The sequence below is a fragment of the Falco peregrinus genome, chromosome 3 (genome assembly GCF_023634155.1).
Source record: "Falco peregrinus isolate bFalPer1 chromosome 3, bFalPer1.pri, whole genome shotgun sequence".
In the NCBI taxonomy this organism is placed as follows: domain Eukaryota; kingdom Metazoa; phylum Chordata; class Aves; order Falconiformes; family Falconidae; genus Falco; species Falco peregrinus.
Window position 1 is genome coordinate 53598348 of NC_073723.1, and position 22900 is coordinate 53621247.

General features: G+C 37.9%; 1 protein-coding gene across 1 annotated transcript in view; it reads left to right on the plus strand.

Moving 5' to 3' along the window:
• Positions 1-22900, plus strand: part of B4GALT6 (beta-1,4-galactosyltransferase 6) — a 37218-nt gene that overhangs the window by 10567 nt on the left and 3751 nt on the right. Inside the window, exons 2-8 of the mRNA XM_055799016.1 lie at positions 8795-8911; positions 9277-9390; positions 15900-16024; positions 16543-16659; positions 18267-18454; positions 20756-20878; positions 21752-21853. Of these exons, the coding sequence (XP_055654991.1) occupies positions 8795-8911; positions 9277-9390; positions 15900-16024; positions 16543-16659; positions 18267-18454; positions 20756-20878; positions 21752-21853 (886 nt within the window). The remainder of the gene's footprint in view (positions 1-8794; positions 8912-9276; positions 9391-15899; positions 16025-16542; positions 16660-18266; positions 18455-20755; positions 20879-21751; positions 21854-22900) is intronic.

Sequence of the window (22900 nt, forward strand, 5' to 3'; positions counted from 1 at the left end):
GAAGAGTATGAATGAAACTAGTTCTAGGTGGTTACACTGTTAGAAGTTTTCTTTGGTTAAGTGTGGAATTTTGCCTTCCTGGCTTGTGCATTGTCTTGCACTGTGACAGGAGTGATGGTTGGTACAGATGCAGAAAGACTACAGTGGGAGCAGATCACAGAATCACAGAATAGTTGAGGCTGGACGAGGCTGCTGGAGGTCATCTGGTCCAACCCCCCTGCTCGGGCAGGACCACCTGGAGCTAGTTGTCTAGGACCATGTCCAGATGGCTTTAGAGCATCTGAGGATAGAGACTCCACAACCTCCGTGTGCAATGTGTGCCAGTGCTCGGTCACCCTCCCAGTAAATAAAAGTTTCCTGATGTTCAGGTGGAACCTCCCGTGTTTTAGTTTGTGCCCACTGCTGCTGCTCCCGTCGCTGAGCACCACTGAAAAGAGCCTGACTCTGTCCTCTGCACCTTCACTTCATATGTATTATATACCTATGTCATGTAAAGAAGCAGGGGGGTTTCCTCAAACCCTTTATATTTGATCAGCCTGTCAGTTTCTGAAGGAAGATGAGACCCCTGTGTCTGACCAGCCTGTCCGCTACCTGTGTTTTGACAGCCCACTGTATTGGAGGGTGATTCGACCAATCTATTCAGGGATCTCCGCTGACAGCGTCACTGAGTCCAATCCCTTATCACAACTACTCAGATCTCTGGAGACTTATAAAAAATGAACTTCAGCTGAAGATCTTTATTTTACAAAATACAAGTTTGTGACAGTGTAAGGTTTGAAGATTGCTGGTGGTAATATGCTGACTGTAAAACAAGCTTAAAACTACACACTTAACAGCTAGCATGAGCTAGTTATAGAATAAAGTTCTTATCCAGCAGGCATCCCTATGGGGGAGAAGACAGGTTTGGCCCATCAGCTGATCCCAGAAGTTACGACGCAGTGTTTCCTAGTTTCTCCCCGCATTTGTCCACTTTTTATACTTCATAGTACATTGCATATTCATCGCAGGATAGGTTAAAAGTTTCTTGCTTCTAATATAAATTAGTATGCATACTCAGGTAACACTGCTGAAGTTTTTCACTAACTATGTGTGCTCTCCAGTCAGGGATTTGCCCTCTTTTGGGGGGGCTGTTTGAGTTGGAGCTCACGATCTCCTGCTACCACATTACCTGTGTTCTACTGTCAACCAGATTTCTTTGATTGCAACACTTGTATCAACTTACCTCTTCCTGCAGCCAGAACTTCCTCACTTGGAGGTTTCCATGGGCATAACTTTTAACAGTGTTCTTTTCATCATCCATTCTTTGTTTCCTATTGTTCCCAAGGCTGACTGCCTTGGTTAGAAGTCCCCTCATTTGTGACAACTGTAAAAAAACACTGAACCAGTGTGTGGTAGTTTGGGAGTTTTGACAACAATTTCCTGACCCTCCTTTGGACTTACTCCAGTCCAGGACTAGTCCATTTTCTTTAAATTCAGGTGCAGCTTGAGTGACTCTAGTCATACTTTTTTTTTTTTTTACCAATTGATATCATGTTCCCAGTAAGGAGTAGTAGTACCTTGGAGGCAGGTCACTTTTTGGTGGAGGTGTGTGTTAGTGTTACAATGAGATTATTTCATCCGAGAAGAGTAATTTTGCCACAGTGGTTGGCTCAGCAGTGGACATCTCGTATACTGTTCACGTGACAACTGCTGTGCAGCTTATCAGCTGTGTGGTGCCATCAAGTTTCCATTCCTGCAGGGAGCACAGCAGAGCCTGGCCGTGGGGTCTCCACTCTGTTCCACCTGCCGTTACTCCTATCAGCAGGTGTGTTGCTCAGGCAGCTGCAGTAAAGTAGATTCTGTGCATGCCAACCACCCTGAAAGTGATAGCTATATTTTACTCTAAAAAACTTTCTATAATCCTATGCTTCTGTTAGGTCCTAGTTTTCTCTAATTCCCCCCCCCCCCCCAAGTAATTTTCCCACAACCTATACACCTACCCTTTATATACATTAATATGATCCCTCTAAGCCCTCTCTGCTCCAGACTGAACAGTCCCAGCTCTCTCAGCCTTTCCTCATAGGAGACATGCTCAGATTCATTTGTCGTCTTCATGGCCCCTTTGTTGGACTTTTTCTAGTATGTCCATGTCTTTATTCTACAGTGGAGTGCAGAACTGGACACAGTACTCCAGGTGTGGCTTCACCAGTGCTGAGTGAGGGCTGGGAAGAATCACCTTGATCTGCTGGCAACATTCTTCCTAATGCAGTCCAGGGTGCCACTGAGCTTTGCAACAGTGGCACATTGCTGGCTCATGTTCAACTTGGTGTCCACCAGGTCCTTTTCTGCCAAGCTGCTTTCCAGCTGCATGCACCAGGTGCACGGGGTTGTTCTTCCTCAGGTGCAGAACTTTGCACACCATATTGAATTTCATAAGGTTCCTGTTGGCCCATTTCTTCAGCCTATTGAGGTCCCTCTAGAGGGCAGCATGGCTTATCAGCTCGGTGTCATCAGCAAACTTTTTGAGTGTACACTCTGCCCCATCATCCAGATCACTAATGAAGATGTTAAGCAGGACTGGACCTGGTGTTGACCCTTGGGGTACATCATTAGTCACTGGCCTCCAACAACATGCTCCTGATCCTCACCTTTTGGGCCTGGTCAGTCAGTTTTTGATCCACCGCTGTTTGCTCATCCAGCCTGTACATCAACAGCTTGTCTATGAGGATCTTACGGGAGACAATGTCAGAGGTCTTACTGATGTCCAGGCAGACAATGTCTGCTGCTCTCTCCTCGCTTGAGGCCAGTCATTTCATCATAGAAGTATATCAGATTGGTCGAGCATGACTTCCCCTTGGTGGAGACATGCTGTATACTCTTGATGATTTTCCTACTGTTCATGTACCTGAGAAATGGTTTCCAGGTTTAGTTGCTCCATCACCTTTCCAGGGATTAAGTTGAAGCTTGTCAGCTTGTAGTTCCCTGAGTTCTCCTTCTTGCCCTTCTGGAAGATAGGAGTGAGATTTGTTTTCCTCCAGTCCTTGGGCACTTCTCTCAGTTGTCATGATCAATCAAAGATTGTTGAGAGTGGCCTTGCAATGACATCTGCCAGCTCCCTTGGTGCTCATGGGTTCATCCCATTGGGGCCCGTGGACTTATGTCCAGTTTGCTTAAGATTCCCTGACCTGATCATCTTCCACCAAGACTACATCTTCCTTACTCCAGCCTTTCCCTCTGGTCTCTGGGACCTGGGATTCCTGAAGGCTGGTCTTGCTGGTAAAGACAGATGCGATGATGGCATTCAGTACTGCAGCCTTTTCCATGTCCTGTGTACCTAGGTCCTCTGTCTCATCGAGCAATGGGTCTGCATTTTCCCTAGTCTTCATTTTGTCACCTGTGCACTTATAGAAACCCTTCTGGTTGTCTTTGAAATCCCTGGTTAGATGCAATTCCATTTGGGCTTTAGATTTCCAAACTGCACTGCTGGATACCCAGACAGTGTTTTTCTATTCCTTCCACATTATTTGTACTTGTTTCCACTTTTGGTATGCTTTTTGTGTTTGATTTTTTTTTTCCAGAAGGTCCTTGTTCATCCATGCAGGCCTCTTGGCATTTTTGCCTGACTTCGTATTCATTGGGATGGAGTTCTCTTGAGCTTGGAGGAGTTGATCCTTGAATATTATCCACCTTTCTTGCCCCCCTCTTCCTTTGAGGGCTTTATCCCATAGGATTCTTCCAAGCAGATATTAGAAGAAGCCAAAGTCTGCTCTTATGAAGTCCAGCATTGTGAGCTTGCGTTTCCTTCTTCCTGCCCCTAGGATCCTGTACTCTACCATCTCATGGTCACTGCAGCCCAGGCTGCATTTGATCTTCGCATGCTCAATGAGCACCACCTTCTTGGTGAGTGTGAGGTCCAGCAGAGCACCTCCCCTTGGCTTCTCTGTCACTTGTGTCGGGAAGTTTACCACCAGTGCACTCCAGGAACCTACTGGACTGCTTTGATCTGGCTGTGTTGTCCCTTCAGCAGATACTGGCGTGGTTGAAGTCCCCTATAGAATTACAGAATCATTCTGGTTGGAAGAGACCTTTGAGATCAAGTCCAGCTGTTAATCCAGGACTGCCAAATCCATCACTAAACCATGTTGCTAAGCACCACATCTACGTGTTTTTCAAACACCTCCAGGGATGGTGACTCCACCACCTCCCTGGGCAGCCTGTTCCAATGCTTGAGCACCCTTACAGTGAAGAATTTTTTCCTAATATCCAATTTAAACCACCCATGGCATAACTTGAGGCCATTTCCTCTTGTTCTGTCACTAGTTATCTGGGAGAAGATATCAGCCCCCATCTGTGTACAACCTCCTGAGAGCTGAGGAGAGCTGTAAGATCCCCCTTGAGTCTCATCTGCTCCAGACTAAACCATCCCAGTTCCCTTAGCTGTTCCTTGTAAGACTTGTTCTCTAAATCCTAGACCTATAGGAGTCATGGTCCTATGAGGACTTGGGCATGTGAATGTAAGGCAGTTTTCATATCTGTCTGTAGAGGGCACGATCCACTTGTTTTTCCTGGTCAGATGGACTGTAGCAGACACCCATTTATGGGTTAGGATTAAAGGTAATTTTAATTGTAATCCGTAAGTTCCCAGTCGGCTCCTCTTCTGTCCTGAGGCGGAGCTCCATGCACTGCAGCTGCTCTCTCACAGAAAGGGTGACTCCCCCTCCTTGTCTTACCCTTCTGTCGTCCCTGAACAGCCTGTACCTGTCCGTTGCAACGCTCCCGTCATGGGAACTATCTCACCATGTCTCTGTGATCCCAATAAGATTGTAGCTGTGGAACTGCACACAGATCTCTAAGTCATGATGTTTATTCCCTGTAGTGCATGCATTAGTGTACAGGCACTTGAGGGGGCACCCCAGCATGTTAAGGGTCATACTTATGATGGTATAGGTAAGGTTTGTGGAAACCTGTGACAAGCTCAGGAAGATGGCTGGTATTAAAGTACCAACGACAGCTGAAAAGAGGATTGTTGTGGAAGTCATCCTTTGTATTCTGCTGTCAGTCTTTTCCCTCACCATGCTAGCAGAAAAAGAGATGCTTCTCTGTTATGCTTCTGGCCTTTGTGGATTCTCTTGAACGCTAGTTGCTGTCACTGCTGGTTGATGTGACATGTGAACTGTGCTCTTTTCCACAGGTCTTTGCCAACAAACCTGTGACAGTAGATGAGACTTAATTTTAGGACTAAATTAGTATCTTTTATTTTTGCCTGATGCTTTTAGCTTCTGAAGTAATTAATTGGCTACTTGAGCATGTGCTGCTACCTAAGCAGCTGTAGAATGCCAGTGGAATAAACTGGTCAGGTCTATATTCCTTGTAACCATGATTGTGCTGGAGACCCAGGTAGCCGGGGCAAAGAGTGCACAGAAAGGAAGATGTTTCATTGTGTTTCTATATTTGTGTATAGCTGGATTGTGAGGTGACAAGGAGATCAGCCAGGAAGAGGAGGTGTTGGATTGGGGTAGACTGCAAGAACAGCTTGATGAAAAGCATGGCAAGGCTAGATCTTCCTGTTAGCAAGAGCAGCTCTTGAATACTTAGGCCAAGGTGGCAGCAGACTTTGCCTGGTTGTTTTTGTAATTCTGTCTTTTCATGATGCCTGCTTTTGAGAGAAACCTTTTCTAGCTTTGTTTCTCACAAAGGTGTGTGTTCTACTTTTTCTCCTCTTTGTCAGAAGCAAGTTGTCCTTCAACAAAGGGGAGATGGATGCTTTTGTGGAAAATCTGTTTTATCAATGTTTATGTCTGCATTATCTGGACTGCAGTAAAGTTTCCCATAGGAACTTGGAACAGTTATGTGGCCCTCTTGACTTTCTTGTGGACTTGTTTGAAGGTCTTAGTCTCAGTTCTGTACTGTATCATGTTCATAAGACTGCAACAGTAATATGCTTGAGTAGATTTTTCTAATATTCCTTGCAATGACTTCTGGAGCAGGTCTTTCATCTCAGCCATGTCTGGAGAGTATACTTACTGTCTGCACAGTGTCCATAATTTCTGTCACTGTGTGTGTAGTGACATCTATCTCTCTTAACAGCTGAAGTGTTTGCAATCAGTGTGATTTGGTAGCAGCCAGAAAAATTCACAAGGGTGGTGAACACATAAGCAGAAGAAAGAGCTATGATCTGCTCATTAAGGAAGATGGTACTCTTAGCAAGTTTGTAGACAGGGACTTGTAGTGTTGATGAAAAAGGAACAAGAAGCAGCTAATGAAATGATTTATGGGCTATCAGAAAGAGGTCTCTGAAGACACATGCTTTGGACTTGTGACCAAAAAAAGTGCTGATAAACACAGTGTTTTAGCTGTTGCTTAACTGCATTTGCTTTTTATGTTTCCCACTTTGTCCCCCACAGCAAGTAGGCTGGGGGTGGGCAAGAGTTTGGGAGGGGACAAAGCTGGCACAGCTGATGTGTAGTGACCAAAGAGGTATTCCATACCAAGTACCGGCATCTCAGCAATAGAACTGGTGGGCTTTTTTCTCCTAAAGTTATCTGTTGCTTGGGGACTGGCCTCCTGGTTGTGAGTTCTGCAGTGTGAAAAACTCAAAATAAGTGGCTTTTGGTATTACGTTAAAAGGGAGAACATAGCACAATCTTTTGGACGTTATCTCTGAAGTCAGTATTTACTAACTGATTTGTACTGAAAAAGAACATTATTTTAGTGTTGGAAGAGGAAGATATTGAAGAGAAGATCTGTACAGTAATACATGGAGAAAAAAGAAGGGTGGATACCAATTGAAAATATGTTGAAAGTTTGAATAAAGTAATTCTTTGTTATATGGGAAAATTTTTTCCTATTTGAAAGGCAAAAATCGACTTAGTTTTACTTTCAGGGTAGTCTTGAATTTTGAAATGGAAGGTAAATGATTGTTTTTGGGGGAACAGATCAAATTGCTTTTATATTGATTCCTAAAGAAGGAGGTTTCTTGAGTAGGTAACTTGCTGTGAACTCAAGAATTGTACAGATTAACGGGAATGTTTAATACAGACATCCTAAAAAATCAGAGTTTGAGTGGAAAACTACAAATATAGGAAAATTATTAGAACCCCAAAGTACTACTTTACAGTGAATTGGGTTGAAAATTCAAGAAGTTTTTGTGCAGGTTTTCTGTAAGGAAATATGAATGTTATCTGTTGTCTTGGATCCAGTTGCCTTAGATCCCAGTAGGAATCATTCTTGTTAGGTTTCCTCCCTGTGTTATCAGGCCAAGGTTTTTTTTTTGGTTGTTTTTTTTTTTTCTGTTTTAGTGGCATGGGGATGTTGAGACAACTTCAGGATCCAAGTAGCTGAGTAACTTTTACACATGTGTAAACTCTTGTTAATCAAAGTAGCTAGTCATGCTGGCTAAGAGTTTGAGAACTACATACCACGCATAGCACCTGACATGTTCAGAGCCTGTCTTATTAGTGATAATATTCTTCATTCTAATAAGGAGTTCTTTGAAGGCCATGAGAGCCCCTCCATTCATTCTTTTAAAAACAAAAATATTATTGTAGAATTTGCAAATAATACTCCTTAAAAGATTTTGTTGGTATTTGTATCTCTGTGAGTGTCAGTAGTATTGTTTGCTAATGTGGTGGAATTAGTCCCTGTATTTTCCTCTGGAAATGCCCAGTCCTTTATAAACAGTTCTCCGTAGCTCTAGTCTCTTTGTGTTGGGCTGTAAGAAGATATTAACTGATCTGGAGTTAGTGTCATGCCACTGGTGCTGGGTCACCTGATGGAGTTCCTGAGATAATTTTGTAATTTTCTTTAATCTTTTCAGGCCAAGGCCAGATTAAGATTAATTTGTTGTTTTTCTTTTCTGTTTGGTTCTTTCCTCCAAAGTCTCACAGCCCTTTTTGGTTAGGGTGGTTACTAGTTACAGTGAGCCAAATATCTGCCAGACAAGTGGGTGCTTAGCACAGGTGAAGTGACAGATGATCCTTTTGATTCTTTTTGCTAACCAGCATAAAAACTGTTCTGCCAAGAATTTGCCCTTCCCTGTACATTATTTTTTGAGCTCTGTGAGTCCTGGATAGACGTTTGCTTACTCAGATATACATGCAGCTTCTTTTCTAACATACTGTGTTCAGGCAAAGGATTGTCTTGACATCAGAGTTGGGGCTTTGAGTGCAAGGCTGAGACAGGGAATTACTTCATGCAGTTGTTGTTAGTGAGTTGCTTAATTATTCAGAATGATGATTTACTCACCGTTGATGCCTGTAATAAATACTCCACATATAATTATCAAACATTAATACTTGGAGATTGGTAGTGATTTGTAGCAGTTGTATAATGAAACAGCTGTTGGGGGTGAATGAGTAGCAGTACATTTTGACTGAAAGTTGTGTCAACTAATGAGTAAAAAGAGGGACTGTTCTGTGGGACTGAAATACTTTCTAGACGCTTTTTGTCCTATATTCTATGATGTATATGAGAGATGTATCTACGTATGAGAACCTTTTTATTGATAAATTTGATTGTTTCTTGGCACTGTCAGTTGCTTTTTGTAAGTTAAAGAGAAATGAAAGTCATATAATGTGTATTGACATTTTGTAATTTTGGGTTTTCATATAGGCCTGTCGTTATGAACCCATTTTATTCTTTTGTTTTGTTGCTGTTAAGTTTTACTCTCTGTGGTTCCTCATCTTGAAGGATTAATGTTCACCAGTCATGGATTCAGACACAGCAACAAATATTGAACACATTATAAATGGATGTTAAAATAATTTGGAAGTACCTTATTGTAATTCAAATTCAAAATTGTTTTTTGTTTTACCAGCAAACACGTATCTCTTCATGGTACAAGCTCGTGGTATAATGTTGAGAGAAAATGTAAAAACAATAGGACACATGATCAGATTGTACACTAACAAAAATACCACACTGAATGGCACAGGTAAGAATATTTATTTAATTTCATTTTTATAAGAGTTTTATTAGGGGAAAAAATAAAAATGGCCAAACCTTAATGACTCGTCTTGGTACTGAAAGCCTAGACCCAAGTGCTACTTCTCTGTAACTGGTGTGAAGGCCAGACAGTTACTGTTTATCAGTTCACTTTAGTAGGAAATATTTGTCATAGCTGTAACAAAGTTTTCTTAATTTAATTATTGTTCCTTTAGTGTGGTAATAGTAATATTTTTTTTTAACATGTTGCTAGGAATTTGTTACTTACAAAGTTAATGCTCTCACCTGCATGATGGTGTGTTACAAATTCAGTGTATAACATAGGTTTTTCAAAAATCAATTCCTCTTTTTAAGATTATCCTGAAGGAAACAATTCTAGTGACTGTGTTGCTCAAACAACAATGTATCTTCCAGAAAACTTCACTTACTCTCCTTACCAGGCTTGTCCAGAGAAGCTGCCTTACATGAGTAAGTTTTAAGCTGACCTTAATGTTTATCTCGTAAATTGGATTGTACTTAAAAGGAAATGCAATTATTTTACTGCAAAGTGTAACTGTAAGGAGTTGAAATATATAGCAGAAAATAATGAAAAAAATACATCTAAGAATGGACAATAATACTTAGCGGAATTTTGCCTGCAGTTATTGTTACTAATCACCTAATGTGTTTTAAATTTTATTTACAAATAATTTTACTTTCTATAAATTACATACTAAATATTTTTATTAATATGTAGGAATACTCTAACTTTATATAAAATACGCATTCAGAGTTGCATATTTTGATAAATAGTTAAAAATTTGCTTTTTGGAAATGGTATTCCTAATACAAAGATTCATGAGTCAGAAACTAGTTCTCAAATCTTCATCAGCTAGTCACAGTTACCTCAATATATAGGAAACTGAATAAGATGGTGAAGTGAGAATTAATGGAGGTAAAAAGGAGCTAAAGCCCTGTCATAATGAGTACTTATATAGCAATTGAAAAGTTGTGATTATCAGGAAATTTTAAAAATAACCTGTGAAATCCAGATGTTTAAGATCCCAAGCTATTGAATAGAACTTGATTAGGTAACCTAACTTAATTCATCTTTAAGCCTAGAATCTAAACGTCTAATTATTTTGTTTGAAAGTGTTTAGTTGCAGAGGAATCATGCAGAAATAAGAAACTGAGTACTTGAGTAGCATTGCTGTTTGGGTTTGCTGGGTTTTTATAAAACTTGTAATATCACAGCTGTCCTGAGTAGCAGTATACCAGTGTATGTAGAAGGTGTTATAAGCAGGTATTGCACAACTAAAGCAGTTACACAAACTGCTTTACACAAAACTGGAAGAGTTCCTTGATGATGAAGAAATTCTTCACTGTGGTGGTGAGAGACTGGAACAAGTTTCCCAGAGAAGCTGTGGATGCCCCATCCCTGGAAGTGTTCAAGGCCAGGCTGGATGGGGCTTTGAGCAGCCTGGCCTAGTGGAAGGTGTCCCTGCCTGTGGCAGGGGGGCTGGAACTGTATGATCTTTAAGGTCCCTTCCAACCCAAACCACTCTATGATTGTATGTAATTCAGTGTCCTTAAGCTGACTGAATAATGTGGCCGAAAGGCTGTCGGCATGACTTTTTTATTTTCTTTGTGTAGACAAAGTAGAGCTTTATTTGGGAATATTCTTAAAAAATCTTGTTAAGAATTGTAAATTTTCGTGTGAATTCCCCTTTCCCGCAGACTTGCCGTTCTTCAGACTCAGACAAAATTCTGGGCAGTTTGCTCTCCTGGCTTGTAGAGAAACCTATCCTTAAAGATCAAGAAGTGTTAGGTAGGAGATCAGTTTTGAATATTAAAAAGAAAGAGGCAAATCACTGCTGGTGGTGACTGCTTTACCATTTGACCTTCACCACTGATTTTTGCTGTTAGAGATATTTCTTATATTTAACCTATATAAAATTGCAGTCCCTTGGCTAAAACAGAATTCCTTCTTAGAAACTGCTATTGAGTTTTCAGCTTTTTTTCTCTTAATGTTAGGAATTGTTGTTGTATTATCAGAGTTGTTGTAGGAAGCAAGGGATGATTAAGTATAAATGTTTTTTTTGTGCTTTACATTTGGAAGAAATCATAACTTGAGTCAGTAATCCACAGAATTTCTTCAGTTCTAGAAAATGTTTTGTAGAGAGACAATATTTTTGAGTGAAGAACCAATAGTGGCATAAGTATAGATCTCAAAACTAATTAGTTAAATTGGAAAGTCTCATTTGGTGTCAGAAGGTACCAATTAGAGAAGAATCAACAACTCTCTGTAAATAAGTGTAAATATGTTACTAGAAGTGACACATCATTAGTATCTGGCAGTATCTGTTATGCTAGCATGTTTATTTTACTTGCTGTATTTAAAATCAAACAAGTAAACTACTGATTTGTAAGAGGGAAAATTTGAAAGTTTCTGGAGATACTTGTGATGCCTTCCAGAATTCTAACCTCTTGTTTTTTGAACTAACATCTGACTTAAGCTGTGTGCTGTCACTCAGCAATGAGCAAGTAATTAAGTATTTGTTATAGCAGTTGAGCTCCATATCATACCAGTGTTGCCAGCCAAACTAAATGGCTGATCTTTTTTTCTTCAAAGAAAACTAGTGGATTTTATTAGGCTAATCTAGGTTCTATTATAACTTCTTTTTTAATCCCAACAGAGAAGTTTCTCCAGTGAAGAGTACAGTAACAGTGCTTGTTATCTGTCTTTTCAGCACCTCCAGATTCTAAACTTTGTCTCTTACATCATAAATATACAGACATAGAGCCAAGAGCATAAATCAGTTGCTGTTGCTTATAAACTTAATCATGTAGAAAACTGTCTTAAGCCAAGTTACAGTTAGCCACAGTGTGATTACTTCCTTATTTCAGTCTCTTCCCCTCCAGAAACGGGGTTCGACTTTAAAAATCATGTGGATGTTCATTTCTATAATATTGCACATGTAAACAAATAAAACTAAATTATTCCAATAGTAAATATTTTAGCTACTTTGGGAGACAGATAAAAAGTTTGAAAAATGCCTACTCTGGATAACCAGAGAAACAAGAATGATGATTATGCTCGTTGAAAAATGCATATAATAGTATCTGGCAGTTGAATTCTGCCAGGTTAGTTAGTTCAAAGCTGTATGGACTTCTGCTGCCAGTTCCACTTGTGTATTAGTTTGCTGTCCAGGAGTGGAGGGATGAGTCAAGTTAGAAGGTACTTAATAGGTCAGCCTTCTTATAGAATGTTATCTTAAATCATTGATGCAGATTTGTTTGCAGTGACAAGTATTTAAAATTGCTAGAGTAGGAGTGCATTCTACTCTGCCATCTTTGCTATCAGCCTTATTGGCTATATGTAACTTTACTAGAATTTGTCTATAGGTTCCCTTATTACTGTTCTCTTTTTATGTTTTTTTTTTTTCCCCATCTCTTTGTACTTATTCTGTCCTGCTTAATTTGATAGAGAAATCATAATTTTAATAGGAAATATCTAACTGGATAACTGGATAAGTTACTATTTAGCAAAGAGAGGTATACCTCACGGTTTGTTTTTCGTGTATACCTTTTTAATCATCATTTTATGTATTTAATTATAATCTAATAAAATAGATTTAGTTTCTGAAAATTATTTAATGCAGTGAAATGTTGTAGGTGGTCCTGAGATAGCCAGGGAAGAAAGCTTCTTGACTGACATCTATTTTGACCTGCTTAATAGTCCAAGGTTATTACAGAAGTCAACTACTCTTCTTTACATCAACTTTCCAGATTTGTATCGTGAAAGGAGTATGGTATAATCATGTCTTGTCCCAAGTACATGTGTTCTTACAATAGGACTAACCAGGGTATTTTGTGTGTGACTCAGTCTTTCAGGTTATAACCCACTGGTTGAGCACTGCTGTGCTAATTCATAAGCAAGACACCTCTAGTTCAAGACAGTAGTAGTACAAACGTGTCTTTGATTAGCATAATTTTAACACTGACTTGAGAGGTAGACGGAAAGCAGATCAGTTTTTTCAGTTATATGAAATAAACCCCTCATGTTAAGAATTTTTAAGCAGTCACTTCATGGTTTTCTTAAGAACTGGCTCTTAATGAGCTATAAGAAATACCCAGATCTTCCAGTGTGATCATCTCAGTACACTGTGATTGAATGTACCTAAACCATTTAAAATAGATATTAGAAAAATCTATTCTGTATTAAACACACACAAAAAAAGTCATCAGTGGAGGAAGTTCTACTGTCCCCACAAGTAATATATTGTATTAGTCCTTCAAATGAATAGTTAAGCTTTTCCTAATACTCAACCTGCTTTCAGCCCACTGCAAGTTAGTTGGATTTCTGCTTGCCTGCCTTGATGCTTGGAAGAAAGTTGGTTACCATCTATGTACCAAATTATTATGTCTTCAAAAGACTTACTTTTTCGTCAGTCTCTTCCTTTGTAGCTGAACCAGTACTTTCAGCCTTTCTAGTCTACACAGATTCTAAAGCTCTTGTTCTTGATTTTTGTACTGTAATTTGAAATCATTTTGAAGCATCATAACCAGCTAAAACCCTGGTTACAAACCAAACTAGTAATTACCTTCTCTGTCTTTCATATAACAGCCATTAATGTACTCAAGAAAGAAATTTGTGATTTCTATGCAATTACATTTCACTTTATTGTCCCATATTAATAAGAGATCCATTATAAACCATCAAAATATCTTTCTGTATACTGCAGTATAGCGTGGTATTTCCTGTTTAGTGCATGTATGCTTCATTTCTCCTTCAGTAACAATCCATACTTTTTTAAATTAATTTCACTCTGTTGATTTCAGTATGTATCTGATTTGTTGACATTACTGTGTTTTCTGATTCCGTTCTTCAAAATTCTTTCTGCTTCCTCAGCTTTCTTTTTTTGTGGATTGTATAAATGTTTTGTGCAGCATGCTAGCCAGTAATGGAAGTAGTGAATACTAAGGCCAGACATTTACTGAGATGCCTTCTGCCTCCCACCAGTGACAGGAGAATACTGCTGATTTCTGTTTATCCATCTCTTGTGTACTTTTGATAGTACCAGTATGTCATGGTTTACTGTAGCAACTTTTTAAACAGTCTGGATGGATTTTCATCATGTCCCATCAAGTTAGAAGTACCTGCCTTATATGAATGCTGTTTCACCATTCCTTTTTTTTTTTTCCTTGGTTTCTGTGGGTTGGGTTTTTTTTTTGTTGTTGTTTTTTTTTGTTGTGGGTTTTTTTTCTAAACTCTCTAAAAGTCTGATCAAACCTAAACTTTTCTCTGGAGTCTAAGGCAGCGCAGTCCTTTGCACCATGTGTTGCTTGCTTTCTTTTCATACTAATTGACCTTTATTTATCTTTATTTTCCTATTAGATTCTATAAATAAACAAAGTCTCTTGTTGCTTCTCTGTCTCTTGATAGTTGAAATTGATTTAATGGTTTATTTTTTTTAAATTTAATTTGTACATGTTTATACTCTATATACTGGTCCTTTGTTGATTGCTTTTGTTTCTGCTTTTTGTAAGATTTCATTTTCAGGTTATTGAAGAGTTTCAGATACAACCATAATGATAATCTAAGTTTTGTTGTTGGGTTTTTTTCTGTTTGGTTTTTTCTTTAATTGAAAGCTCTGTATAATTCCTTTTTCTTTTAAAATAATCAAAGTTGGTTTGTTTAAATCTGTTAAAAAATCTCTTTATTGTGCTGGTTTTGATCCTTTTTTTCCTATAATTTTCCTTTTTTTTAAAGTTACCTTCTACGTTTACAAGTAGTTTGACATTTAATCATCTCCAAAACTAAAATAGCTCTTGCAGTATCTTCTGCCTTCTGAAAGCAATACTTATTCCTAGTATGCTCCAAAAGTTTCAGTCTTTCCAAAAGATGTAGATAGCTAATCAGTACAATGTTACATCGTGAGGCAATCATTTGGACGCAAATCGGGTCTTGTGGGTATGGACACAGGGGAGAAAATGGGAGTGATTTCTTTCATCGACTTTAAAATTCCAACCCTTACCAAAAGACTTAACCTTTTAGACAATAATAAGTAGCATATTTTATGTTGTCTATCAGATAGTTATTGCAAGAGTTTTATTTGATGATCTAGCATTGTAATTGCTGAAGAACAACTTGAGCTTATGTTTATTAAGTATTACACTACTCTTCTCCCTAGATTTTCATGATTCCTTCTATTTCTGCTTTTGAGGGTATTTACTGTGAAACATTATTTCCAATTTTGAAATTAAATACATGCATAAGCTAATGGCTGACAACTTTTAGCTATCAACTAAGTGTAAATATTTTCTCATAGTAAGTACTAACATGATTTTTTTGGTAACATATTGTGGTATTTATTCAATATCTTACTGAATTCCACTCTCATCAGTGGTCATTTACGAATGCTTTTCCCGTTGGAGTAATTAGTTCTATCAGTGGTAATTCTCAAATCTAACCACTTACTATAAATTGGTTTGATGTGGACAGTGGTGAATTAGTGGATGAAGGCTGTATGTGAAATGTGCATTATTACCTAGAATTTAAATGGAGGAAGTTTGTTGCATGTAGTGATGCATTATTTTTTTTTTTTTGTGGAGGTGCAGGTAGGAAGAAACTCAGAATTTAAGTATCAGTTCAGTAGTGCAGATGATGTGGAATTGTTAAAAATGTACTTGAAACTAATTTTTGTTATGTGGCTAATTTTCTGGAATAGTTACAGAATTCAAATGACTTGGCTTGTTTTGTGTCCTCTGAAGTTATTATTTTGCTTATAGGATTTATTGAAGGATGTTTATATTGGGAAATACTGAAATTTGGTCTGTAAAAACTGAATATTAAGAGTGCAGTATAAGTTGTTTATTTTTTATCTGTAGGCAGTGTAACTACAATTTTCTGATGCTGTTTGTCTATGCTATACCTTGTAACATTAGATCTGATGTCCTAATTGAAATTAGTAACTAATTTTTTTTCCTCTCTGTAGGAGGCCTTATTGATGTCAATATGAGTGAAATTAGTTTTGATGAGATTCAGCAACTGTTTTCAAAAGATTTAGACATTAAACCAGGAGGACACTGGAAACCAAAAGACTGTAAGCCACGATGGAAGGTGAGATGCTACTTTTCTGTTGGGTTTTTTTTCCTGTTGGTGTGTAAGAATAGTTTACCATTGCAAGCACTCAGTCTTTTACTGCTATATATTTTATGTAATATGTAGTATGTTGTAAGATATGTATCTGTGCTCAAGAAGAGACTAAAGCTTGAAAAAAACTTGAAATGGATTGTTAAGAGAACTTACAGAGGTTCATTAACTGTTGTTACTAAACATCTTTATCATGTGGATGCCAACTTGTCCTATGTGTGTGTTGCTTGAAGTATAATTAGAAGCAAGTGAACAAAAAAGGAAAATATTACTTATATTTTACTCAGATTTTTTTTTTCTTTTTTTAATTGTTTGAGCAAAATTCTAATTCTTTCTTAGCTGGAACAAAAGTGTAAAACACAGAGCCAATTTAAATGTAAAAGTTGAAAAACCTGTGAAAGCCATGGGAAACTTGATCTGTATTGAAACATTAGAATTTAAAAATGCTAATATAGTAGCTTAAAATCTATTTGATTTTTTTGAAGGTGGCGATCCTTATTCCTTTTCGGAATCGCCATGAGCATCTTCCAATTTTTTTCCGTCATCTGATACCTATGTTGCAGAAGCAGCGGCTGGAATTTGCCTTCTATGTTGTTGAACAGGTAACAGCATTTACTTGAAAGGTGACTCTTTAAGATTCCTTACTAAAAAGAGATTTGATATTCTTACCAAGATTTGAATGAATTCAGAATTTAAAAATTTACTCCACTGTTCTAATACTTAAAATGAAAAAGGAAAGTTCAGCTCCATTCTCCAGTTTAGTGGCCGGATACATGGTTGCTTTGCTTCGAATACAGGCTGGTATTTCATATGTGATATCACAGTCTCTTTGAATCTGTTGTCTTTTTAAGTCTTCAAGGATAAAAACATGGGGCTATGTTTGGCTGGTAACCAGGCACCAGTGCTGTTCCTTAGGGCTCAATTCTAGGGCCAATTCTGTTCAGTACATTTATCAAAAATCTGGATGCAGGAGTTGAGCGCATTGTTAGCAAATTTGCTGATGATACCAAACTGGGAGGTGCTATTAACTCTCACGAGGGACAGGATGCCTTCAAGAAGCATTTAGATAGAGGAGCATTGTGCTTTGATTAATGGGATGAAATTTAACAAGTCGAAATGCTGGATTCTGCACCTAGGAGAGTAAAGCCAGGCACAAGTACAAACTGGGAGAGGAGTGGCTGTAGAGGGGCCCTGTAGAAAGGCATCTGGGGGTGTTGGTTGGCAGCAAGCTCAGTGTGAGTCAGCAGCGTGCCCTGGCAGCCAAGAAGGCAAACCGCATCCTGGGGGGCATCAAACACAGCACAACCAGCTGGTCAAAAGAGGTGATTATCCTGCTGCGTTCAGTGTTGGTGTGGCCTCGCCTCGAGTACGGTGTGCAGTTCTGGGCCCACAACTCAAGAAAGATGTATCCAGAGGAGGAGGGCAACAAAGCTGGTGAAAGGGCTGGAAGGCACGTCCTGTGGGGAGTGGTTGAGGACTCTGGGTTTGTTTAGTGTGGAGAAAAGGATGTTGAGGGGTGACCTCATTGCTCTCTACAGCTTCCTGAGGAGAGGACGTGGGGAGGGAGGTGCTGAGCTCTTCTCCCTGGTACCCAGTGATAAGATGTGTGGGAATGGTCCAAAGCTGCATCAGGGAAGGTTTAGACTGGACGTTAGGAAGTATTTCTTTACCAAGCAGGTGGTCAAACATTGGAACAGGCTTCCTAGAGCAGTGGTTGATGCCCCACTGTTTAAGAAGCATTTGGCCAAGGCCCTTAATAATACTACTTTTGGTCTGGCCCTGAATTGGTGAGGCAGCTGGACTAGATGGTCATTGTTGGTTCCTTCCAACTGAAATAGTCTATTCTATTCTAGTTGATTGTTTTAACAAGAAACAGAACAGAATGTTTCTTTCTTAGTTTATGTCAGTATTTTTTTAACTCATAATGTCAAGCTGTATTAATCCAAACCACCCATATCTCTATACTTCAGTGTTGCTAGTGCCGTTAAGTTTTGTGTAAGAGGGGAGAACATTTGGACTTCCTAAATCACAAAATACGGTTGATGTAGTTGATACTAACCAGAGCTACTGCTCTGCTTAGCCAGTGGAATAACAGTCATCTTTGTCAATGACTTTTTTTTTTGTTGTGGAGGATGTGTTTCTCATAGTATTGAAATTTTCTCTTTTTCTTCTTGATCCTTACAATGTCTTCTTTGTTTTTTGTTTGAAGACAGGTACACAACCTTTTAATCGAGCAATGCTCTTTAATGTTGGCTTCAAAGAGGCTATGAAAGATGCCGTCTGGGACTGCATAATATTTCATGATGTGGATCACTTACCTGAAAATGACCGAAATTATTATGGATGTGGAGAAATGCCACGCCATTTTGCAGCAAAGCTGGACAAATATATGTACATGTAAGTAATTAGCTTTATTCACATTGTTTCTTAAAGACCCAGAAACATTCTTTAAACTGTGTATGAATTTTTGTGACAGTATATGAAGTAGGTGAAACCAATAAAACAGCCTCCTACCATGTCTTTTACATAAATGAATATCTAGTTATTAAAAGGAATATTTAAGTTTAGTGTCTACATTTGATATATTGCTAGTGTGAAGATTTTGTTTATAATTTTCAGTGTTGAACTTGTTGCAGTGAGGTGGATCTTAAAAAAAAAAAAGTTACGTGTGTCAAGGGGGAAAAACAACTTGCTTGTTAGAAATATTCTTTTGCTACATAAGACTTTGCAGTGGCTGTTTACAAGGTTAAGCAGATAATCTGCACCAAATTACCACAAGAAAAATTTTTCTTTATTTCTGCTTTGTACTGATTTTTAAACAGAAGATTTTTCTTACTGCTAGACCATTTCGTGTCTTGTATTCAGTCACTATTGATATTTGATGGATGTAGTGAGTCCTGCAGTTTTGTCTTTTCCTTCTGCCATTTTACATTAATGATGTTTCACTTGCTTTTTAACACTCTGCTGTCTCATGACACTCTTCCAATGACTTCATGTAAACCTGTAGCTTATTGCATCCTACATGTGTGTATTTGCCATCCTGAAACCTTATTTGTGAAGTTGATCAGCTTGACAGCCTGGTCAGTTGTGACAGATCAAAAGCAATGCGTTGAAAACATGACTCTGTGTGGTCTTCAGGTTGTCAGCCAATCAGCAGTCAAACCTTTAAAGATTTTATATGTGTTTAAAAATATATAAATAAACACACCTGATTATATAAGAGGTTTCATCTGTTTATATATGTATTTATAAAATACTTTGTGTATTTATATGTACACCTAAAAATTTATAAAATGTCTAAATACAGATAAATATTTACATAATATGTATTTACAAAATAGATGTATATATAAGTACACATTTATAAAATATAATATTAAATATATATTTTTGTATATATACAAAAAAGTGCACATGTACCACACTTACATACGTATGAATAAACACCCCAAACAGTTCCATGAACTGTCATACCCCAGTTGTTTTTAATTTTGGTTGGTGGGTTCATTTTTGGGTTGTTGGTGAGTTTTGGTTGGTTGGTTGGGGGGACAGGGGCAGGGGTTGGAGTTCTTTTGGGTTTTTAGAACACCTGTTATTTCAGTTAAGTGTTGAAAGGGATATATGGTAACAACGTTCCCCAAAAGCTGTTAAGGTTTGGTTGAATCCTGTGTTTCCACAGAGATCAGAAATTACATGACTGTGTATTTCTTTTTCTTTCCCCTTGCATTCTGGAGTTATTTGTCCTTCAGTGTGGCAATTGTGTCCTAAGCAATGGTAAATCTTTTTGTAGATAGTCCTAACTCCTTGAAGGTCCCAGATTTGGAAGCATCTCCTGAGAAATATATTCGGTTACTTTTATTTGATGAAATTGTGTGCTGTTTCTGAAATAGGAACACGCTTCACTCCAGCAGCTTCTGGCTTAAGGGTACAAGTCAATATTGATGGAAATAAATGTAGATACTTAAATATTTTTTTTTATTATTATTTTTAGATTGACAGAGTGTTTGGAGAACTGGAAATCACATTGCCTGGGCCTTAGTATGTTATGTGATATAGCTATAGTGGCTGTTCTTGTTGGCCAACTGCTTAGTACTTAATAATAAGTGTTAGTAATTACTGTATGCTTACTGACAAAAAAGCCTATAGATCCTTCTGATTCAAAAGTGTAACTTCTAAAAACTGGAAAACTGTTTCTTAAATAAGTGTGTGTTTCACTGTGGTTTAATATGTACTGTTAAACTGTTCCTCTCAACAGTTCTGTAGAATATAGTTATGAATTAAAATTACTGAATTGATGCATTACTGATTTGCAATATTTCAGTTGTTTAAAGAGCTGTTCTTTCAGCTGAACAGGGTCAAAATACAGTCGTTTGAGGGCTTCACTTAACACAACAGCTATGGGTCTAAATCAGCCATCTGAAATACGTGATAGACTTCTGTTTCATGCGGTGACACTAATGTGAGCTACAGTTTAAGAGTACCTTTTATGCAAATCAGACTACTGCAAACATTTTATTGAACTTCTACATATGTTACTTAATGCCAGTGATCTGTGAACCAGTCTCCCTTAGTGAATACATACAGCATCTGTTTGTGTCCTTAGTTTGGGGTTCTTGTTTTCTGGAAAGGTGTTGTTCAAAGGGAGGGCTACCTATTGTAAGTTCAGCTAATAATGCAGAATTTGTCTTTTGTTTTCAGTCTCCCATACAATGAGTTCTTCGGTGGTGTAAGTGGCCTGACAGTGGAACAATTCAAGAAGATCAATGGATTTCCAAATGCATTTTGGGGATGGGGTGGAGAAGATGATGATCTTTGGAACAGGTGCGTGTTCAGTGCCTATGTCTTTCTCCTTGATCTGTGGTGTATACCCTTTGAGAACAATCAGGTGTTTTTTCTGTCAGTTGTTAATTTGTTTTAAATGAACAAATCCTAAAATTTCTGAAGAGATCACTTTAGAAATATCAGAACATACCATTTGAAGGGATAAGCATTACGATTGTTTTTCTTGGCCTGGGGACAGTTAACAGGCTCTTAAGAGAGAGGTCTTGTAACAAATAATGGATATAACAACAGATAACAGTATTAAGCGTATTTAGTCTCATTCCTTCTAGTCTTCTATGTGTTGCTTTTTGATTTTAAGTTACATCTCTCTTGCTGCTAGCATAATGGAATAGCATCCCACAGACATGTAGAGTAAGAATGAGTTTAAGTACCTTTGCTGTCTAGGAGCAGTGTTTGAGAGAGGGGTTAGGTTGTGACTATATTGACAGTCACAAATTGGACAGTGGACAACAATGCTCACTATTACTAACTGCTCATAGTAAACGAGTGTAAAATGTTCCAGTTAAGCTGTTGAAACAGTGTCTGCATGAATTTATATATGAAGAGACATATTTTAAAGGAAGAGCTTGTATGCTTTTATTCTTTTTCCTTAGGATTTTCATATTTTTATGCTGTTATGCTTTAAGAACAAAGCAGGAAATACTAATTATGAAACTATTATTTCACATTTCATTGGTTTTGCCAGATTGTTTAGTTGTAGGGTTAGGAGTGTGGGACTTTTTAGGGGGAGAATGTCAGTGAATGGGAATACTTAACTTTGAAAGATTTGATGCATATTTTTAACTTTTGCTGTAACTTGTAAAAACATCTTTTTAATACTTTTCATACAAATATTTATGTATTATACTGCAGGGTTCACTATGCTGGATACAATGTAACGAGACCAGAGGGAGATTTAGGGAAGTACAAATCCATTCCTCATCATCACAGAGGTGAAGTCCAGTTTTTAGGACGGTAAGAAAAACAAAGAACTGTTCAAATATTAGACTTAAAGATGTAGAATTTTTTCTTACACACATACAAATCTTCTGCACACAAATAAGAAGTCAGTGCTTGTCAGTGTTATTCCCTCTTTAGTGCTAAACTTTGTATTTTCTTAAACACATTATGCTTGCTGTTCAGATACTGTTTATTTAACCGTGAGAGAGACCAAGTTGGTGTGTCAGAAGATATTATTGTCATAATCTTTGATGCAGAATGTTGTTCCTTAATAGTTTGCGCATTAGTACTGGCAGGGCTCCATTAGCTAGTTAATTTGGATATTCTGCAAAAGGAAGTAGTACAGCTGGGGAAGATGACTCCTGCATGAAAACAGACTCTAAAACTCCTCAAGGATTGCTTTCTTCCATCATATTTTATTATTTTCTGAGATACAGGTCTTCTAATTTCCTGCTTACATTGACATGAACTTCTTTTGGGGTTCCTTTCTGTTGCTGCAAAGATGCAGAATACTTTAACTGGCCAGTAGGTTCTGGCTGCCCTAGACTGGAATAGCAACCAGAAAGCAGCTGATGAGCTAGACCTAAAAATTAGAATGTGAAATGTAAAATAAAGGGTTTATGATATGTGTTTTCACATAATTGGAAATACTGCTCAATTCTGTTATCAATGGTGGTCTCTTTCTGGGAACATCTTTATATTTTGCTTTATTCACAATTTTTAAATACATATGTACAATAGACGTGAGTAAATACATCATATGAAACTAAAATGTATGCATCAGTAATCTGGAGGAGAGGAAGGAACTTTTTTCTAATCACCTCAAATTGAAATGTTTGCAAGTGCAGGAGTCTCAAGAATGAAATGAAAAACAATTCAGGCATTTAAATGTACAATGAACATTGAAGGTTCTTAAATCTTCTCTAAGCTCCATAGTTGAGTTTTATAGCAAAATTAAAATTATTTAGTCTTAATGTTAACTTGTATATGTGAACAGAAATCTAAGTGTATTAAAAACAGAAAGTGGCTTGCTTTTAAGGCTTAGTTAGGTAATTTGGTAAT